The following is a 15,286-nucleotide window of genomic DNA, read 5'->3' as shown; positions in this document are numbered from 1 at the left end:
AATAAAATGCATTCTTGGGATTTCAGTAAGTGCACCTATTGTCCATATACATTTCTAGAGCATGAACAGTACAGAGATAAGCATTAGATTAAGTGTGGAACTCTCTGTGAAGAAGAAAGGAGGAAGTACCCTATCTGGTACACAATGCTAAATGATGAAGTGTGGTCCATGGTCCCCCTCCATTGACTCCCAAGTGACTTGGCAGCTCCATCCAGAGCAAAGGGTAAAGACAATTGTGTAAAATACCTTCTTGTAATAAAGTTTATAGATTAGAAATTCTTTATTTTACATCATTTGAACTATAGATACTGTCCAGAGATGATCCATGTAGACTATTAGGATTACGTTTCCTTTTTAGTGTGCTTTGTGTTCCTGTAATTAATAATTACCTAAAATTTTCATACACTCAGTTTTATATCACTGACTTATTTAATTCTTACCACTTATTCATCCTCAAATTTTTCCTCAAAACTGCAAAACTCCTTACAGTGTATTCTGATGATTCAGGTAATGTCTCAGTAATTTAAAAAACGTGGTCCTCTTGTTCTAGAATTAACTTGCTACAAGGATTCTTGCCAACTGATGTCTTAGGACTTGTTTTATTCATCATTCTAGCTACTCCCCTCATGTCTCTGCTATGTTGATTCTCCTCTTTCCTGATACCATATCTTCCTCTTCCTTATCCATCTCATCTGGGGAAGCACTTTCTTCAGTAACTTCCTGAGAAAAGGTTAATGGCGTGAGCTGGTTTTTCTCTGTCCCCCTCACCAGTCTCATTTCCCTTCCTTCTCTTGTGCTGTGTCCCTGGAGGCTAAGCTCTGTGGACTCTACCACCTGGGCTACCTATTTTCTAGTAGGGATCGGCCAGTGTGAAGCCATGGTAGGCCAGAGGGCCTTGAAGAATCACTGAAGATTATCTGAGACTTCAGCAGGTGGTGATGACCATGACGCTGCTGTTGGATGGGCTATGCTGGAAAATCAACACAGCCCCTGGCGCCTTGACCTCTCAAGGTTGGAGGTCGAGTTTTGGAGAATAAATAGAAAGCCTCTATGGTGGCCTGAAAGGAATCTCTTATCTTTATAGATGCAAGACCCACATGGCTGATGATTAGGCCTGATTTATATGGCCTGATTTGTACGGGCTGCACAATTATAAAGGCATTTAAATTCACAACCCCAGTGGTCTCTTATGCTAAGGTAAGGGCACCTGTGGGAAAGAGTGGGTTCCTGAGTTTTGGAATAAGAATTTTTGGCAGACACAGATGAGGCAGAAGACTTTGAACTCCCAGATACCTTTGTCTGAAGAAATTGGCCTTTCCATGCAAACAAAACAAAAATAAAAAACATTCAGGGACTTTACCTGTTTTTTCTCTTGATTTTCTGTTATATGGTCTTGCCTTTTCCCATATTTAGTAATTTTTTATTATATCTAAATATTGTATATAAAAAGAACTTCAGAGGCTGTAGATAACGTCATCTCCCACTACAGCATTTACCCCCTGCCAAGACTGAAGACTAATTGCTCAATCCAGTTAAAGACTGAACTGAGGGACACCTGGGTGGCTCAGTCAGTTAAGCGTCTACCAAGCATGTTTACCAATGTTTAGCTGAGAGAGTCTACCAAGCACAGTCTTAAGACTCTCAGAAGCTCTACCAGCTACTTGCATAGATCATTCTGAGGTCTTCCCAAGTGGTATACAGCCATACCCTCAAGAGCTTTACCCTAGGCCATGCTTTATGGGTGGTAACCTGTGTTTTTTCTTTGTGCTGAAGTCATTCTTACCTTGTGAGTCTAAGGATGCAATAGTTTTATTTATGAAACCAACAGGTCCTGGCATTTTGATATTTCCTCTCAAAAACTTAATAGTACCCAGTTTAGTTTATATCTCTTTTGTATTTTGTCATAGGCAGCCATAAGAAGTCAGTTGTCCCTTTCTTCTTTCTGCCTAGACACATCCCTAGCTACGGTCCATGAATTCTTTGAGTACCCTTTCTGTTTTTCATCACCTCAGGTGATAGTGTTACCAGTGTTCTGGCACCACATAACAAGAGTCCCCTTTTCTTCATCCTCCAATACATTTTTCTCACTGTCCTTCCAAGTCCTCGCAGATAGTCTCTAGCCTTCTAGCTCCTGCCCACCACCTGGCCCCAAAGCAGCACCCACATCCAGTGCAAATTCTGTTGTGGTTGTCTATTGCAGCATAACAGAGTGTCCCGAAGCTTAGTTACTTAAAATGGCCATTTTTTGGATTATTATCTCTAATGGTCTATGCATTAGGCTTATCAAGGTGGTTCTTACATTGAGTTCCTTATATGACTGCATTCAGATGGAGGCCAATGCCAGAGTTGCTGATTGAAGTTTAAGTTACATTTGTTAAAATGCATAAATCTGAAGCTTACAGCTCAAGAAATTTCCACACGTGTGTACATCTGTACAACCACCACCCAAATCAAGACATAGAGCGGTTCCATCCTTTTTTAAAATATTTTATTTATTTACTTATTTGAGAGAGAGCAGAGGGAGGAACAGGGAGAGGGACAAGCAGGCTCCCTGCTGAGTGTGGAGCCCAATGCGGGGCTCGGTCCCACAACCCTGCGATCATGACCTGAGCCGAAATCAAGAGTTGGATGCTTAACTGACTGAGCCCCCCAGGCATCCCTAGGACAGTTCCATCCTTTCATAAGATCCTCTTGTATCTTCCCCGTCAATACCTGCCTCCCCTTTGCTCACCTGAGATGATCTTGCTGATTTCTATTAACCATAGATCAATTGTGCCTAGTCTTAAACTTCATGTAAATGGACTCATACAGTATTAGCTATTGTGTTTCTGGCTTCTTTTGTTCAACTTAATGTCTGAGACTCATCCACGTTTTATGTATAATTTTTTTCTGTTGTTTGAGGTATTTCATTTTGTGACTGTAGAACAGGGTATTTATTTGTTCTCCTGTAGGTGTACATTTACATTTATGTTGTTTCCACTTTGGAGCTATTATACATGAAGCTGTTACAAACATTTTTGTACATGTCTTTTGGTGGGCACAAGTACTCGCTTCTCTTGGGCATGTACCTAGGAGTGGAATTGCTAGGTCATAGGGTGATAATGACTAACTTAAGAAAATACTAAGTAGTTTTTATGTGGTTGATCCATATAATGTGCCTTCCAGAAATGTATGAACATTCCAGTTACTCTGCATCCTCTTCAACACTTGGTATTATCAGTTTGCCATTCGGGCAGGTACCATGGTATTATTCTGCATTTCCCTGATGAATAACGATGTGACAACCTTTCCATATGTTTGTTGGTCATTTGGATATCCTCTTTTGTGAAGTTCCTGTTTTAAGTATTTTTCCCATTTTAAAAAACTGAGTTGTCTTTTTTTTTTTTTTTTTTTTATTTGAGAGAGAGAGTGAGAGAGAGAGAGAGAGCACAAGAGGGGGGAGTGGGAGAGGGAGAAGCAGACTCCCTGCCGAGCAGGGAGCCCAATGCGGGACTCGATCCCGGGACTCCAGGATCATGACCTGAGCCGAAGGCAGTCGCTTAACCCACTGAGCCACCCAGGCGCCCCTGAGTTGTCTTTTTATGATTGATTTTTAGGGGCTCTTTCTTTATTCTGATATGAGTCATTTGCTAAACGTGTATAGTGTGAGTGCATTTTTTCAAGCTGCAGCTTATTGATTCACTTTCTTAATGATGCCTTTTAACCAGTAGTTCTCATGTTAACAAAGTCTGGTTTATTATTTTTTTTCTTTTCTGGTTAGGGCTTTTCATGCCCTCTTTAGGAAATCTTTGCCTATTTCGGAGTCATGAAAATATTCTTCTTTGTCCTATTCTAGAAGCTTGATTGTATTTGTTTTTAGACTCAATGCTGTGATCTATCTTGAATTCATTTTTAGGTTTTGTGGAAGAGAGGGGTCAAGGTTGATTTTTATCCACAGGCTTATCCAGTAGCTTCAGTACCATTTATTACTGCAGTAGAATCTTTGTCCTAAACCATTATATATTTCTGGATATTTATTCTGTTCTTTTGGTCCCTTTGTTGTCTGTCCTTGCATTAACACCACACTGCTTTGATTACTGTAACTTACTGTAACTATGTATTGTCTTAATATCAGTAGTTTAATTAAGTTTTAAAATTTTATTCTTATTCAGGACTATTTTGGCTATTCTAGATTCTTTGTACTTCCATATAAATTTTATATCATGCTTTTCATTTCCTAAAAAATAACTGCTGGGATTTTGATTGGAATTGCATTCATTCTATAGATTAATTTGCAGATAATTGACACCTTAACCACATTGAGTTTTCTAATCTATGAACATGGAAATTTTGTCGGTTCATTTAGTTCTTTCTTTTCCCTCAGCAGTATTTTGTAACTTCTGTTTTAGAGGTCTTGCACATCTTTCATCAGGTTTGTCCCTAGACATTTAATTTTTTGAGTGGAAATGGTGGAGAAACACAGACAAAGGTGCCCAACACGCCTCGGTGGCTCAGTTGGTTGGGCCTCTGCCTTTGGCTCAGGTCATGATTCTGGGGTCCTGGGATCAAGCCCCTTGTCGGGCTCCCTGCTCAGCGGGGAGTCTGCTTCTCCCTCGTCCCTCCCTCCCCCTGCTCGTGTGAGTGCATGCTCTCTCTCTCTCTCAGATAAATAGATAAAATCTTTAAAAAAAAAAAAAAGGTACCCAACATCATTAGTCATCAAAGAAATGAAAATTAGAGGCACCTGGGTGGCTCAGTCAGCTAAGTATCCAATTCTTGATTTTGGCTCAGGTCATGATCTCAGGATTGTGAGATCGAGCCCTATATTGGGCTCTGCACTGGGTGTGGAGCCTGCTTAAGATTCTCCCTCTCTCTACCCCCACCGATGCTTGCTCTCTCTCTCTCTCTCAAAAAAAAGAAAGATATGAAAATTAAAGCTGCAGTAAGCTACATGTCCACTAGAATATCCTCCCACCCCACCCCATGGCAAAACAACAACAACAACAAACCTGAAAATACCAGAGATTGGCAAGAATGTGAAAATTCTAACTGCCATTGGTGGGAATGCAAAAATAGTACTGCTACTTTGTAAAACAGTTTGGGCAGTTTCTTACAGAGTTCCACTCCTAGTTTTTTACCCAAGAAAAATAAACATGCCCATACAGAGACTTGTATTGTCTTGTATTTCCACAGAAACTTTATTTATAGTAGCAAACCTGCACAAAGTAAGCTATAAACATAATAACATTTCCCATCATAGAGCATACTTTAAAATCATTCCCAAACACATGAAATGCTAAAATGATTAGCAATATTATCCAGAGTGGATTAAAAGTCCATTGATTATTATCTCCTGAGCCAAGCTTTAAAATAGTCTCTAGTCAGAACAAACAAGCAAACACAAAAAATTCTTCAATTTCTAGGTCCTTGTTTAATCTGAATATATAGAGGCATCTGACATAGCCACAGAATAATTACTGCCATTTGTAATGATCTATAATTTTGTTAAAACTTTCTAATTTAGTAAATTTAGTAAAAATGAGGGATAGGTAAAGCAGCTTATTGAATGGCTGAGACCCAGCTATCCACAACTGGACTGAAAACATGCTCTGCCGAAGAGTAACAATGGCATCCCTTTAAGTGATATGAAACGAGTGTTGTTCATAATTTTAAAACATTATGTTTTATACTTTTTTTAATTGTAAGAAAATTTTTTTTTTACTTCATTAAAATACGCTGGTCTAGATCTGTGCCAGATACCCCTTAAATGATTAACAAATGGTAAGAACCTAAGAAACCACCAACAGAGATCATCTGATCGATATCTTGAAGGAAAAAAAGTTTAAATAAAATAAGAACTTTGGTTGAAAGACTCTGTTTTCCGGTCCCGAGTGATTGAATTAGGGAAGCTGTTGATAGGTAGGGAGGAAGAGAAACCAGCTTATGACTTTATAGATACCAGCCACTTAATGTGTTATATATTAAAATTCTCAGCTTCATTTCTGTTTAAAACTAAATAGATCAAAACTAAATTTGCATGCAACATAGCATTCAGACTTACTGAGTTATAAAGTGATTCTCCCTCTTAAGTAATAGAAAAATACCTGCTGTTTATCTAGAATGTAAAGGATTTTGGAATTTGTAGTTATAGGAAGTTTATATATACATAATATTATATGTGATATATATTATACATATAATTTTAGTTACTAATTTTCAAAGAATTAACAGATTATGTACTATATACTATTATATAGTATAAAATAAAGATACTTAATGTGAAAATGAGACTGAGAGTACATTAATCTTTCTTTCATGATCCAGAACACCCCACCTAAAACTGAGGGCACATTAACCACAAATTAATATGAGATGTAATCCCAAATTAAGAAATATTCACTCCTAGTGTTACTTTGCATGGAATTGTGATCTGTCGTGCCACATTTTAACATTAAATGTGTTTATCTTAAAGGAGGAATATCACCGACGTAACTTCACAGAAGTGCTCTCTCCCAACATGTACAACAGCAGACTCTGGGAAACCTCAGGTCACTGGCAGCATTATAGTGAGAACATGTTTACCTTTGATATTGAAAAGGACACATTCGCCCTTAAGCCCATGAACTGTCCAGGGCACTGGTGAGTATTAAAAGTGAAGCAGATCTTTGCATAAGAGCACATAGCACACTTCATCACAGTCAGCTTTGAATATTACTAGTTTGCTTTTTTGGAGTTAAGGGATTCCTTTAATCTGAGGAGTGGTGGCTACCAGTTATCTTTACCAAGTTATTTCATTCTGGAGAATACATTTACTCTTTAAGATATGTTTGATCTTGGGCAGGTGTAGAATGTTAACTGGAAACCATTTAGTTTTTGTGCCTCTTAGAGACAGAATTATATATCAATTTTATAAATTATTATATTTGTTTTTGTAATAGTAATACACTTCAAATACACATATTTGCAGAACATTTAGTTCTTATATACTGTTTGGGTTGATTAAAACAAGACCGGTGAAGTCATAATCAATGGGTTACTGGATTTCATTGATTCTAAGATAACTTCCCACCCACTCCCATTTCAACATCCCTGAAATCAGAATGCATCATATTATCAGGGGCATCTTAGCATTATGTCATAACTTAATGGTTATTTCCTTTCTAGTGGTACATAATACAGTGCTACATCTTACAGTATTGTCTTAGATTCTTTGAAAGAATGTAATTATCATAAAGCTGGTATGCAAATTCAACCTTGTAAGACAAGCATATTTCACAATAGGATGTGAACAGACATGAGTATCCACCAAAAAATTTCCCAAGTGTTGTGGTTTTGTATCATCAGCATACATAGTTTCAAGTAAATTGGCCTTAGAAGGTAACTATAAAACCTCAAAACAAACTGAAGGAAACTTTTTGCCCTTTACGTTAAAGACTAAAAGAAATTCAACTTTACGATGACAGCATGTAAAAAAATATATACTTTAATTTTGTGAAAACTGGTGTGTAAACATTCTGTTTGCTCTCTTTTTAAACAGAAGGTGAGAGCCAGGAGTGGTTTTTTTTTTTTTTTGTCCCTGGAAGAGAGGTCTTTTATTCAACAGGGAACACTTGAGCGCTTATGGCGCTTGGTGCTAGGAATGCAGAGGTGATTAAGACACCGTCCATTTCCTTAGGGAGCTCATGAGCAGAGTGGGACAGAAGCAGATATGTAGACAATCAGTTTTGAAAAAGTAAGTTCAGTGTCAAATTAGTGGCATGTTCCAGGTGATCTCAGAGCCTGAGGAGAGACTGCCTAGCCCCATCTAGGGAAGTGTCCAGGGGGCCTTCACTTAAGAAGTAGCCTTTGAAATGAATTGTACACAGTAAGTGGAAATTCACTGGGTGAAAAAGAATAAGGAACAGAATTTCTGGAAGAGATAACAGACAGGGTTCTTTCTCAGAGTGCTGCAGTGATATAAATCCAAGGTTCAAAAATTCCTAGAAGATTTTTTTTTTTTTTGAGGGAGAGTGAGCACGGGGAGGGGCAGAGGGAGAGGGAGAGAGAATCTTAAGCCCCGATGTTGGGGCTCAGTCTCACAACCCTGAGATCATGACCTGAGCTGAAATCAAGAGTTGGATGCTTAACCAACTGAGCCACCCAGGTGTCCTTGAGGAATTTTAACTGTAACTTATTAACATTTAGATAATTACTTAATCTTTTCTGTGCTAAGTAAAAGCTGTGTGTTGTTGCATCTTTTCTAGTCTAATGTTTGCTCATCGTCCACGATCATGGAGGGAAATGCCTATCAGATTCGCTGATTTTGGAGTTCTTCATAGGAATGAATTATCAGGAACGTTAAGTGGTTTGACTCGAGTTAGGCGCTTCCAGCAGGATGATGCCCATATCTTCTGCACAGTAGAGCAGGTAAACAGTAATACAGGGTGAAGCATGGTTGACATAAATTCAGTGTGTTGCCTTGGACACATCTCTTAGTTTCAGAGTCGCTATAAAATAAGATGTCTGTTCTCATCTCTGAGGTCTCCTTCAGCTCTAATATTTTTGATCCTCTAATTTGGTAATAGAACAGTAATTTCTTGTCATGAAATTTATTGTCTTTTTCTATCAAGTTTCTTCCAGTTTTATTAACTTAAATACATTAAGTGGGATATTTTAAGGGACTTGGTAGAATTTTGGTTTTTCTGTTTGTTTGTTTTTCAATATTGCCTAGAAGTGAGAGCTTACTTTTTCAGGTTTTCATGTCAGTTCAAATAAAAATTGCCATGAAATAGTATGCCATCAAATGATTTGACCTAATTGACACTCATAGAACACTTCAACCAATAACAGCAGAGTATGCATTCTTCGAAAGTGCACACAGAACATTTACCAAAATAGACCATATTCTGGGACTAAAGGAATTCTCAATAAATTTAAAGGATTCAATTCATACAAAATATGTTCTCTGGCTACAGTGGAATTAAAGTCGAAATCAGTAACAGAAAGCTATCTGGAAAATCCCCAAATATTTGGAAAGTAAATAACACGCTTCTAAATAATCCATGGATCAAAGAAGAAATCAAAGGGGAAATTTGAAAATATTATATATCAAATGAAATGAAAGGAAATACATCAAAATTTATGGGACACCATTAAAATGGTACTTTGAGGGACATTTGTAGCACTAAATGCCTATATCAGAAAAGAAAAATAGTTTCAAATCAGTAACCTCAGTTTCCGCTTAATAGACTAGAAAAAAATACCAAATTACATCAGAAACAGAAGAAAGAAAACAACAGCAGAAATCAATGAAATAGAAAAGAAAAACAATACAAACTTTCAGTAAAAACCAAAGTCTGGTTCTCTGAGAAGATCAATCAAATATAAATTTTCAGTCAGACTGATCAGAAAAAAAGAGAAGATACAAATCAAAAATACTAGAAATGAGAGACATGACATTACTTCAGATTCTATAAATAGTGAAAGAATAGTAAGGCAATATGATGAACAATTTTATGCCAGTAAATTTGTCAACTTAGATAAAATGGACAAATTCTTTGAAAGACAAACTACCAAACTTCACTCAAGAAGAAATAGATAATCTGAGTACCCTTTGTCTATTAAAGAAATTGAATTGGTAGTGAACAGCCTTTGCACAGAGAAAACTCCAAGCCATGATGGAATCCTTGGTGAATTGTACCAAGCACTGAAAGAAAAAATAATACCAATTCTTCATATCCTTGCCAGGCATTAACAAGGACCTCCCACGCACTTCATAGTGCCAGTGGAGACAGTGTGGACCTAGACTTCCACCATCATCTGGCAGTAACAAGGTGCCTCTCCTAGTCCCTGTTTTGAGAGCTGTCAGAGGAGGTCTAGTGGAGAGACAGGACTTTTACTACCACCCCATGCATTCAATGTCGTCAGTGATGGCCACATGAGGAACAGTAACAAGATACTCCTACCTCTCCCTGCCAACGTGTTATCAGAGGAAACCTAGTGGGGAGCCATAAATCCCACTGTCACCATCAGTAATGAGGGGTTCCTACTTCTTTCATGGGTCCTCAGTAGAAAACCTAGATCATCTATTCCTACTTTGCAGTAACCAGGAAGTACTTCACCCTCCCTGTTGGAGCAGAGTCTATGGGAGCCAGCTAAAACAGAGGTTTAAATAAAATTAAAGGTCTTATACTACCCAAATTTTAAATTTTATAAATCAAAAGTCATTCATGCCAAGAATTAGGAAAATCTCAACTTAATGAAAAAGGACAATCTACACTAATGTGGCAATGACAAGGATATTGCATTATCTGACTAAGATTTTAAAGAAGCCATCATAAGAATGTCTTACCAAGCAATTACAAATACACTTGAAAACAAATGAAAAAATAGCCTCAAGAAAGAAATAGAAAATCTCAGGAAATAAATAAAAGAGGGGTGCCTGGGTGGCTCAGTTGGTTAAGTGGCCAACTCTTGGTTCTGGCTCAGGTCATGATCTTGGGATCCTGGGATCGAGCCTCCACCTCACATGCTGGGTGTGGAGCCTGCTTGAGGATTCCCTCCCTCTACCCCTTCCCCTGCTCTCTTTCTCTCTCTCAAATAAGTTTTTTTTTTTTAAAGAAATAAAAGTTATAAAGAAGAACCAAATGGAAATCTTAGAACTGAAAAATATAACAACTGAAATAAAATAGTGGATGGATTCATGAGTAGAATGGAGGGGACAAAGCAAAGAATCAGTGAACTTCAAGGCAACAATAGAAATGACCCAGTTTGAACAACAAAGAGAAAAGAGACTGAAAGAATAATGAACACAACTTCCTAGACCGATGGGACTAAAACAGAATGTCTAATATTTATGTCACCAGAGTTCTGGAAGAAGAGGGGAATAAGGGTGGAGGTGAAAAGTACTCAAAGACGTATGGCTGAAAACTTGCCAAATTTGGCAAAAGACCTAAGCCTACAGATTCAAGAAGCTGAGAAAACTCTAAAAAGGATAAGGCCAAAGAAATCCCCACCATGATAAAGCATAACCAAACTTCTGAAAACTAATGACAAAGAAAATTTTTGAAAGCAGTGAGAAAGAAATCAACATTATCTTTAATAAAAGATGTTTTGTTTTGTTTTGTTTGCACAAGAGATTTCTCATCAAAAACCATGGATGTCAGAAGGAAGTGAACAACACTTTTCAAATGCTGAAAGAACTGTCAATTCAGAATTCTATATACAGAAGAAATATTCTTCAGGGATGAAGGATAAATCAAGACATTAAGCCTACCTTAAAATAATGGCTATTGGAAGTTCTCTAAACAGAAAGGAAATGATAAAGAGTCTTGGAACATGAAGAAGGAAGAAGGAAAAATTGTAAAAGTAAAACATAATTTCCATTTCCTTTTAAGTTTTCTGAATTATGCTTGATGGTTGAAGCAAAAATTATAACACTGTCTGATATGGTTCTGAGCATATGTAAGAGGAAATGTGTAAGAAAATTATACTATAAATCGAGTAAAGGAAGTAAGGTTTCTATACTTGAACTGGCAAAATGATGACATCAGTAGGCTGTTATGTAATACCTAGAGAAACCACTGAAAAAAAGATACATAGCTATATGCTTAAAAATAGAAGAAATGGAATTCTAAAAAATATTAAATTAAGCCAAGGGAAGGCAGGAAAAAGAAAACAGAAATGAATAATATGACAGTACAAGAAGGAAACAATAAAAACAACAAAAAAGACAAACTGAAATCCTAACATATGTTAAATGTAGATGGTTAAAATTATCAGTTAAAATGGAAATATATCAAAATGTATGGGGCACAGCAAAAGCAGTGCTAAAAAGTAAACAGATAACACTAAATGCATATATTATAAAAGAAGAAAAGTCTCAAATCAGTATCTAGGCTCCCACCTCAAGACCTAGAAAAAAAGAAGGGTAAAATAAACCCAAAATAACAAGGAAGGAAGCAATAAAGACCAGAGCAGAAATCAATGAAATTGAAGACAGAAAAATAATGGAAAAAATTAATGAGACAAAAAACTGGTTCTTTGAAAAGATTAAGAAATTGGCAACTTCCTTCAAGACTAACAAAGAAAAAAGTTGGGAAGACACAAATTAACCAATATCAGGAATCAATAGGGGATATCCCTAAAGACCTTGAAATCACCAGAAGCATAAAAAATGAATATAATGAACAACTGTACATGAATTAGTTTGATAACTTAGTTGAAATGTACTAATTCCTTAAAAAGCACAAACTACCACAATCACCTGATAGGAAATAGATCATTTGAAAAGCCCTATCACTATTAAGGAAATGAATATGTAATTTAAAAACTCCCCAAAAAGAAAACTCCAGGCTCAGATTTTTTTCACTGAAGAATTCTATTGAACATTTAAAGAATTAGTACCAATTCTATACACTCTGTTCTGAAATAGAAGAGAACACTTCCTAGTTCATTTTATGAAGCTAGTATTAACTGATACTAAAACCAGACAGAACTACAGACCAGTATCCCACATGGATACAGATGCAAAAGTCCTTAACATAATATTAGCAAATAGAATTCAACAATATATTAAAATAATTACACATCATTAGCAATTGAAGTTTAGCCTTCAGGGATATGAGGCTGATTCAGTGTCAGAAATCTGTCAGTGTAATCCACCATATGACAGGCCCATTCATGGGAATATAAAATGGTACAGTCACTTTCAAAAATATTTGGGCAGTTTCTTAAAAACTTAAACACACACCTACCATATGACCCAGTCATCTTACTCCTTTTTTTCCCCAAGAGAAAAAGAAAGCACACGTCCATACAAAGACTTGAACACAAACGTTCATTGCAGTTTTATTTGAAATAGCCAAAATATAGAAACAACCTAAAGCCCAATAACAGATAGATGTAAAAAGTAACTGTGGTACATCCATTCAATGGAAAACTATTCAACAATGGGAAGGAATGGTCTATTGACACATATAACATGGGTTTATCTCAAAATAATTATGCTGAGTGAAAAAAGCCAGCCAAAAATAGAGCATGTGCTGCATGATCCCACAGATAAAAATTCTGAAAAAGTCAAACTGATCCATAGTGACAGAATGCAGATCCTTGCCCATCCCCCTGCCCCTTCCTAAAGGGCTCTAGTTTTGTTAGCCCTGTTCTGTTTGCATTTAAAGGTGCCCTCCTTTCCCCCCACCCTCCTTTCCCCCGCCCTCACAGCCCCTAGCTCTGATCTCGCTGCACTCTCTGGAACCTCACTTACGTTCTAGGCTCAGCTGCCAGTCTCACCTGCATCTCAGCTCTCCTTCCTGAGCTCCAGATCTCAACCTCACAGGGCCTGGTAGACCTGTCTGTTTCTACCTCCCACACCACTGCCTCTGCCTTCCCTGTTCACTTTTTCAGGGGATGCACCAACATCCTCTCCAGTGCCCAGGCCAGGAGTCCCGGTGCCTGTTACTCTTCACTGCTCATGTCCAGTTAATCACAAGCCTTATTGAAAGCTCTTCCTAAATGTATTATCCATTCCTGAATAATTTTGTTCATTCCTGGATTTCCAACATCCTGCACAAATTTCTTGCATTCCAGCTACTTCTCTCTGGTTCAAACCACCATCACCTCACTCCTAAATGACTCTACCAGCTTCCCAATGGGCCTGCCTTCTAGTCTTACCAATCCATTTCCCGTACTTGAAAGGAACAGATTGGACTGTGTTAGTCTCTTGCTGAAGAACCCTTCATTGGTTTCTCATTGCTCTCAGGTTAAAAAGTACAGACATTATACTAGCTTTGAAGACCTTTCATTTTTCCCTGTCCCCTGCCTGCCTCTAGCCTGGTAACCTACTGCCCTTCTGTGCCCTCTTCCCTGTCATACACAGCTCGGCCCCATGGCAGCTTCCTGTGGCTCCCCTGCCCTAGCCTGCTCCTCTGTCCTCTGGGTCCATACTCTCAGTATTTCCTCTGCTCCAAAAGCTGTGCCCTACCCTCTGGCTGCAGCTTGGCTATCACTTCCTGTGGACAGCCGCACTTCCCCCTATTGTGTAGCACTGCTCATGGTGAGGTAGCCTTGCCTGCTTCTTGGTCCACCCCCTACACCTGGGAGCTGCTGGTAGCCTGCTCACACCTGGCATGTGGTGGGCATTCCCTGAATATTTGGGTAAGTAGTGGAGGAACAACCAAAACAGTGTCATCGACTATGAGGTAAAAACATACTTTCTTTTTTTTTATGTTAATCACCATATATTACATCACTAGTTTTTGATGTAGTGTTCCATGATTCATTGTTTGCATATAACACCCAGTGCTCCATGCAGAACGTGCCCTCTTTAATACCCATCACCGGGCTAACCCATTCCCCACCCCCCTCCCCTCTAGAACCCTCAGTTTGTTTCTCAGAGTCCACAGTCTCTCATGGTTCGTCTCCCCTCTGATTCCCCCCCTTCATTTTTCCCTTCCTGCTATCTTCTTTTTTTTTTTTTTTTTTAACATATAATGTATTATTTGTTTCAGAGGTACAGGTCTGTGATTCAACAGTCTTTTTTTTTTTTCTTTAAAGATTTTATTTATTTGACAGAAAGAGACACCGCGAGAGAGGGAACACAAGCAGGAGGAGTGGGAGAGGGAGAAGCGGAGCAGGGAGCCCGATGCAGGGCTCGATCCCAGGACCCCGGGATCATGACCTGAGCCGAAGGCAGATGCTTAACGACTGAGCCACCCATGCGCCCCTGTGATTCAACAGTCTTAACACAATTCACAGCACTCACCATAGCACATACCCTCCCCAGTGTCTGTCACCCAGCCACCCCATCCCTCCCACCCCCCACCACTCCAGCAACCCTCAGTTTGTTTCCTGAGATTAAGAATTCCTCATATCAGTGAGGTCATATGATACATGTCTTTCTCTGATTGACTTATTTCGTTCAGCATAATACCCTTCAGTTCCATCCACATCGTTGCAAATGGCAAGATTTCATTCCTTTTGATGGCTGCCTAATATTCCATTGTATATATATACCACATCTTCTTTATCCGTTCATCTGTCGATGGACATCTTGGCTCTTCCCATAGTTTGGCTATTGTGGACATTGCTGCTATAGACATCGGGGTGCCCGTACCCCTTCGGATCCCTACATTTGTATCTTTGGGGTAAATACCCAGTAGTGCAATTGCTGGATCGTATGGTAGCTCTATTTTCAACTTTTTGAGGAACCTCCGTACTGTTTTCCAGAGTGGCTGCACCAGCTTGCATTCCCACTAACAGTGTAGGAAGGTTCCCCTTTCTCCGCATCCCCGCCGACATCTGTCATTTCCTGACTTGTTAATTTTAGCCA

The 15,286-nt window shown here is 38.5% G+C and overlaps 1 protein-coding gene across 3 annotated transcripts in view; it reads left to right on the top strand.

Annotated features, from left to right (window-relative positions):
- Window positions 1-15,286, top strand: part of TARS3 (threonyl-tRNA synthetase 3) — a 76,111-nt gene that overhangs the window by 24,179 nt on the left and 36,646 nt on the right. For all 3 annotated transcript variants that reach the window (XM_036084750.2, XM_036084749.2, XM_078078971.1), the window contains exons 11-12: window positions 6,452-6,618; window positions 8,223-8,385. In XM_036084750.2, the coding sequence (XP_035940643.2) occupies window positions 6,452-6,618; window positions 8,223-8,385 (330 nt within the window). The remainder of the gene's footprint in view (window positions 1-6,451; window positions 6,619-8,222; window positions 8,386-15,286) is intronic.

The sequence above is a fragment of the Halichoerus grypus genome, chromosome 8, assembly GCF_964656455.1.
Source record: "Halichoerus grypus chromosome 8, mHalGry1.hap1.1, whole genome shotgun sequence".
NCBI lineage: Eukaryota > Metazoa > Chordata > Mammalia > Carnivora > Phocidae > Halichoerus > Halichoerus grypus.
The sequence above is the reverse complement of the archived record's forward strand: the minus strand, read 5'-3'. Positions and strand labels throughout refer to the sequence as shown.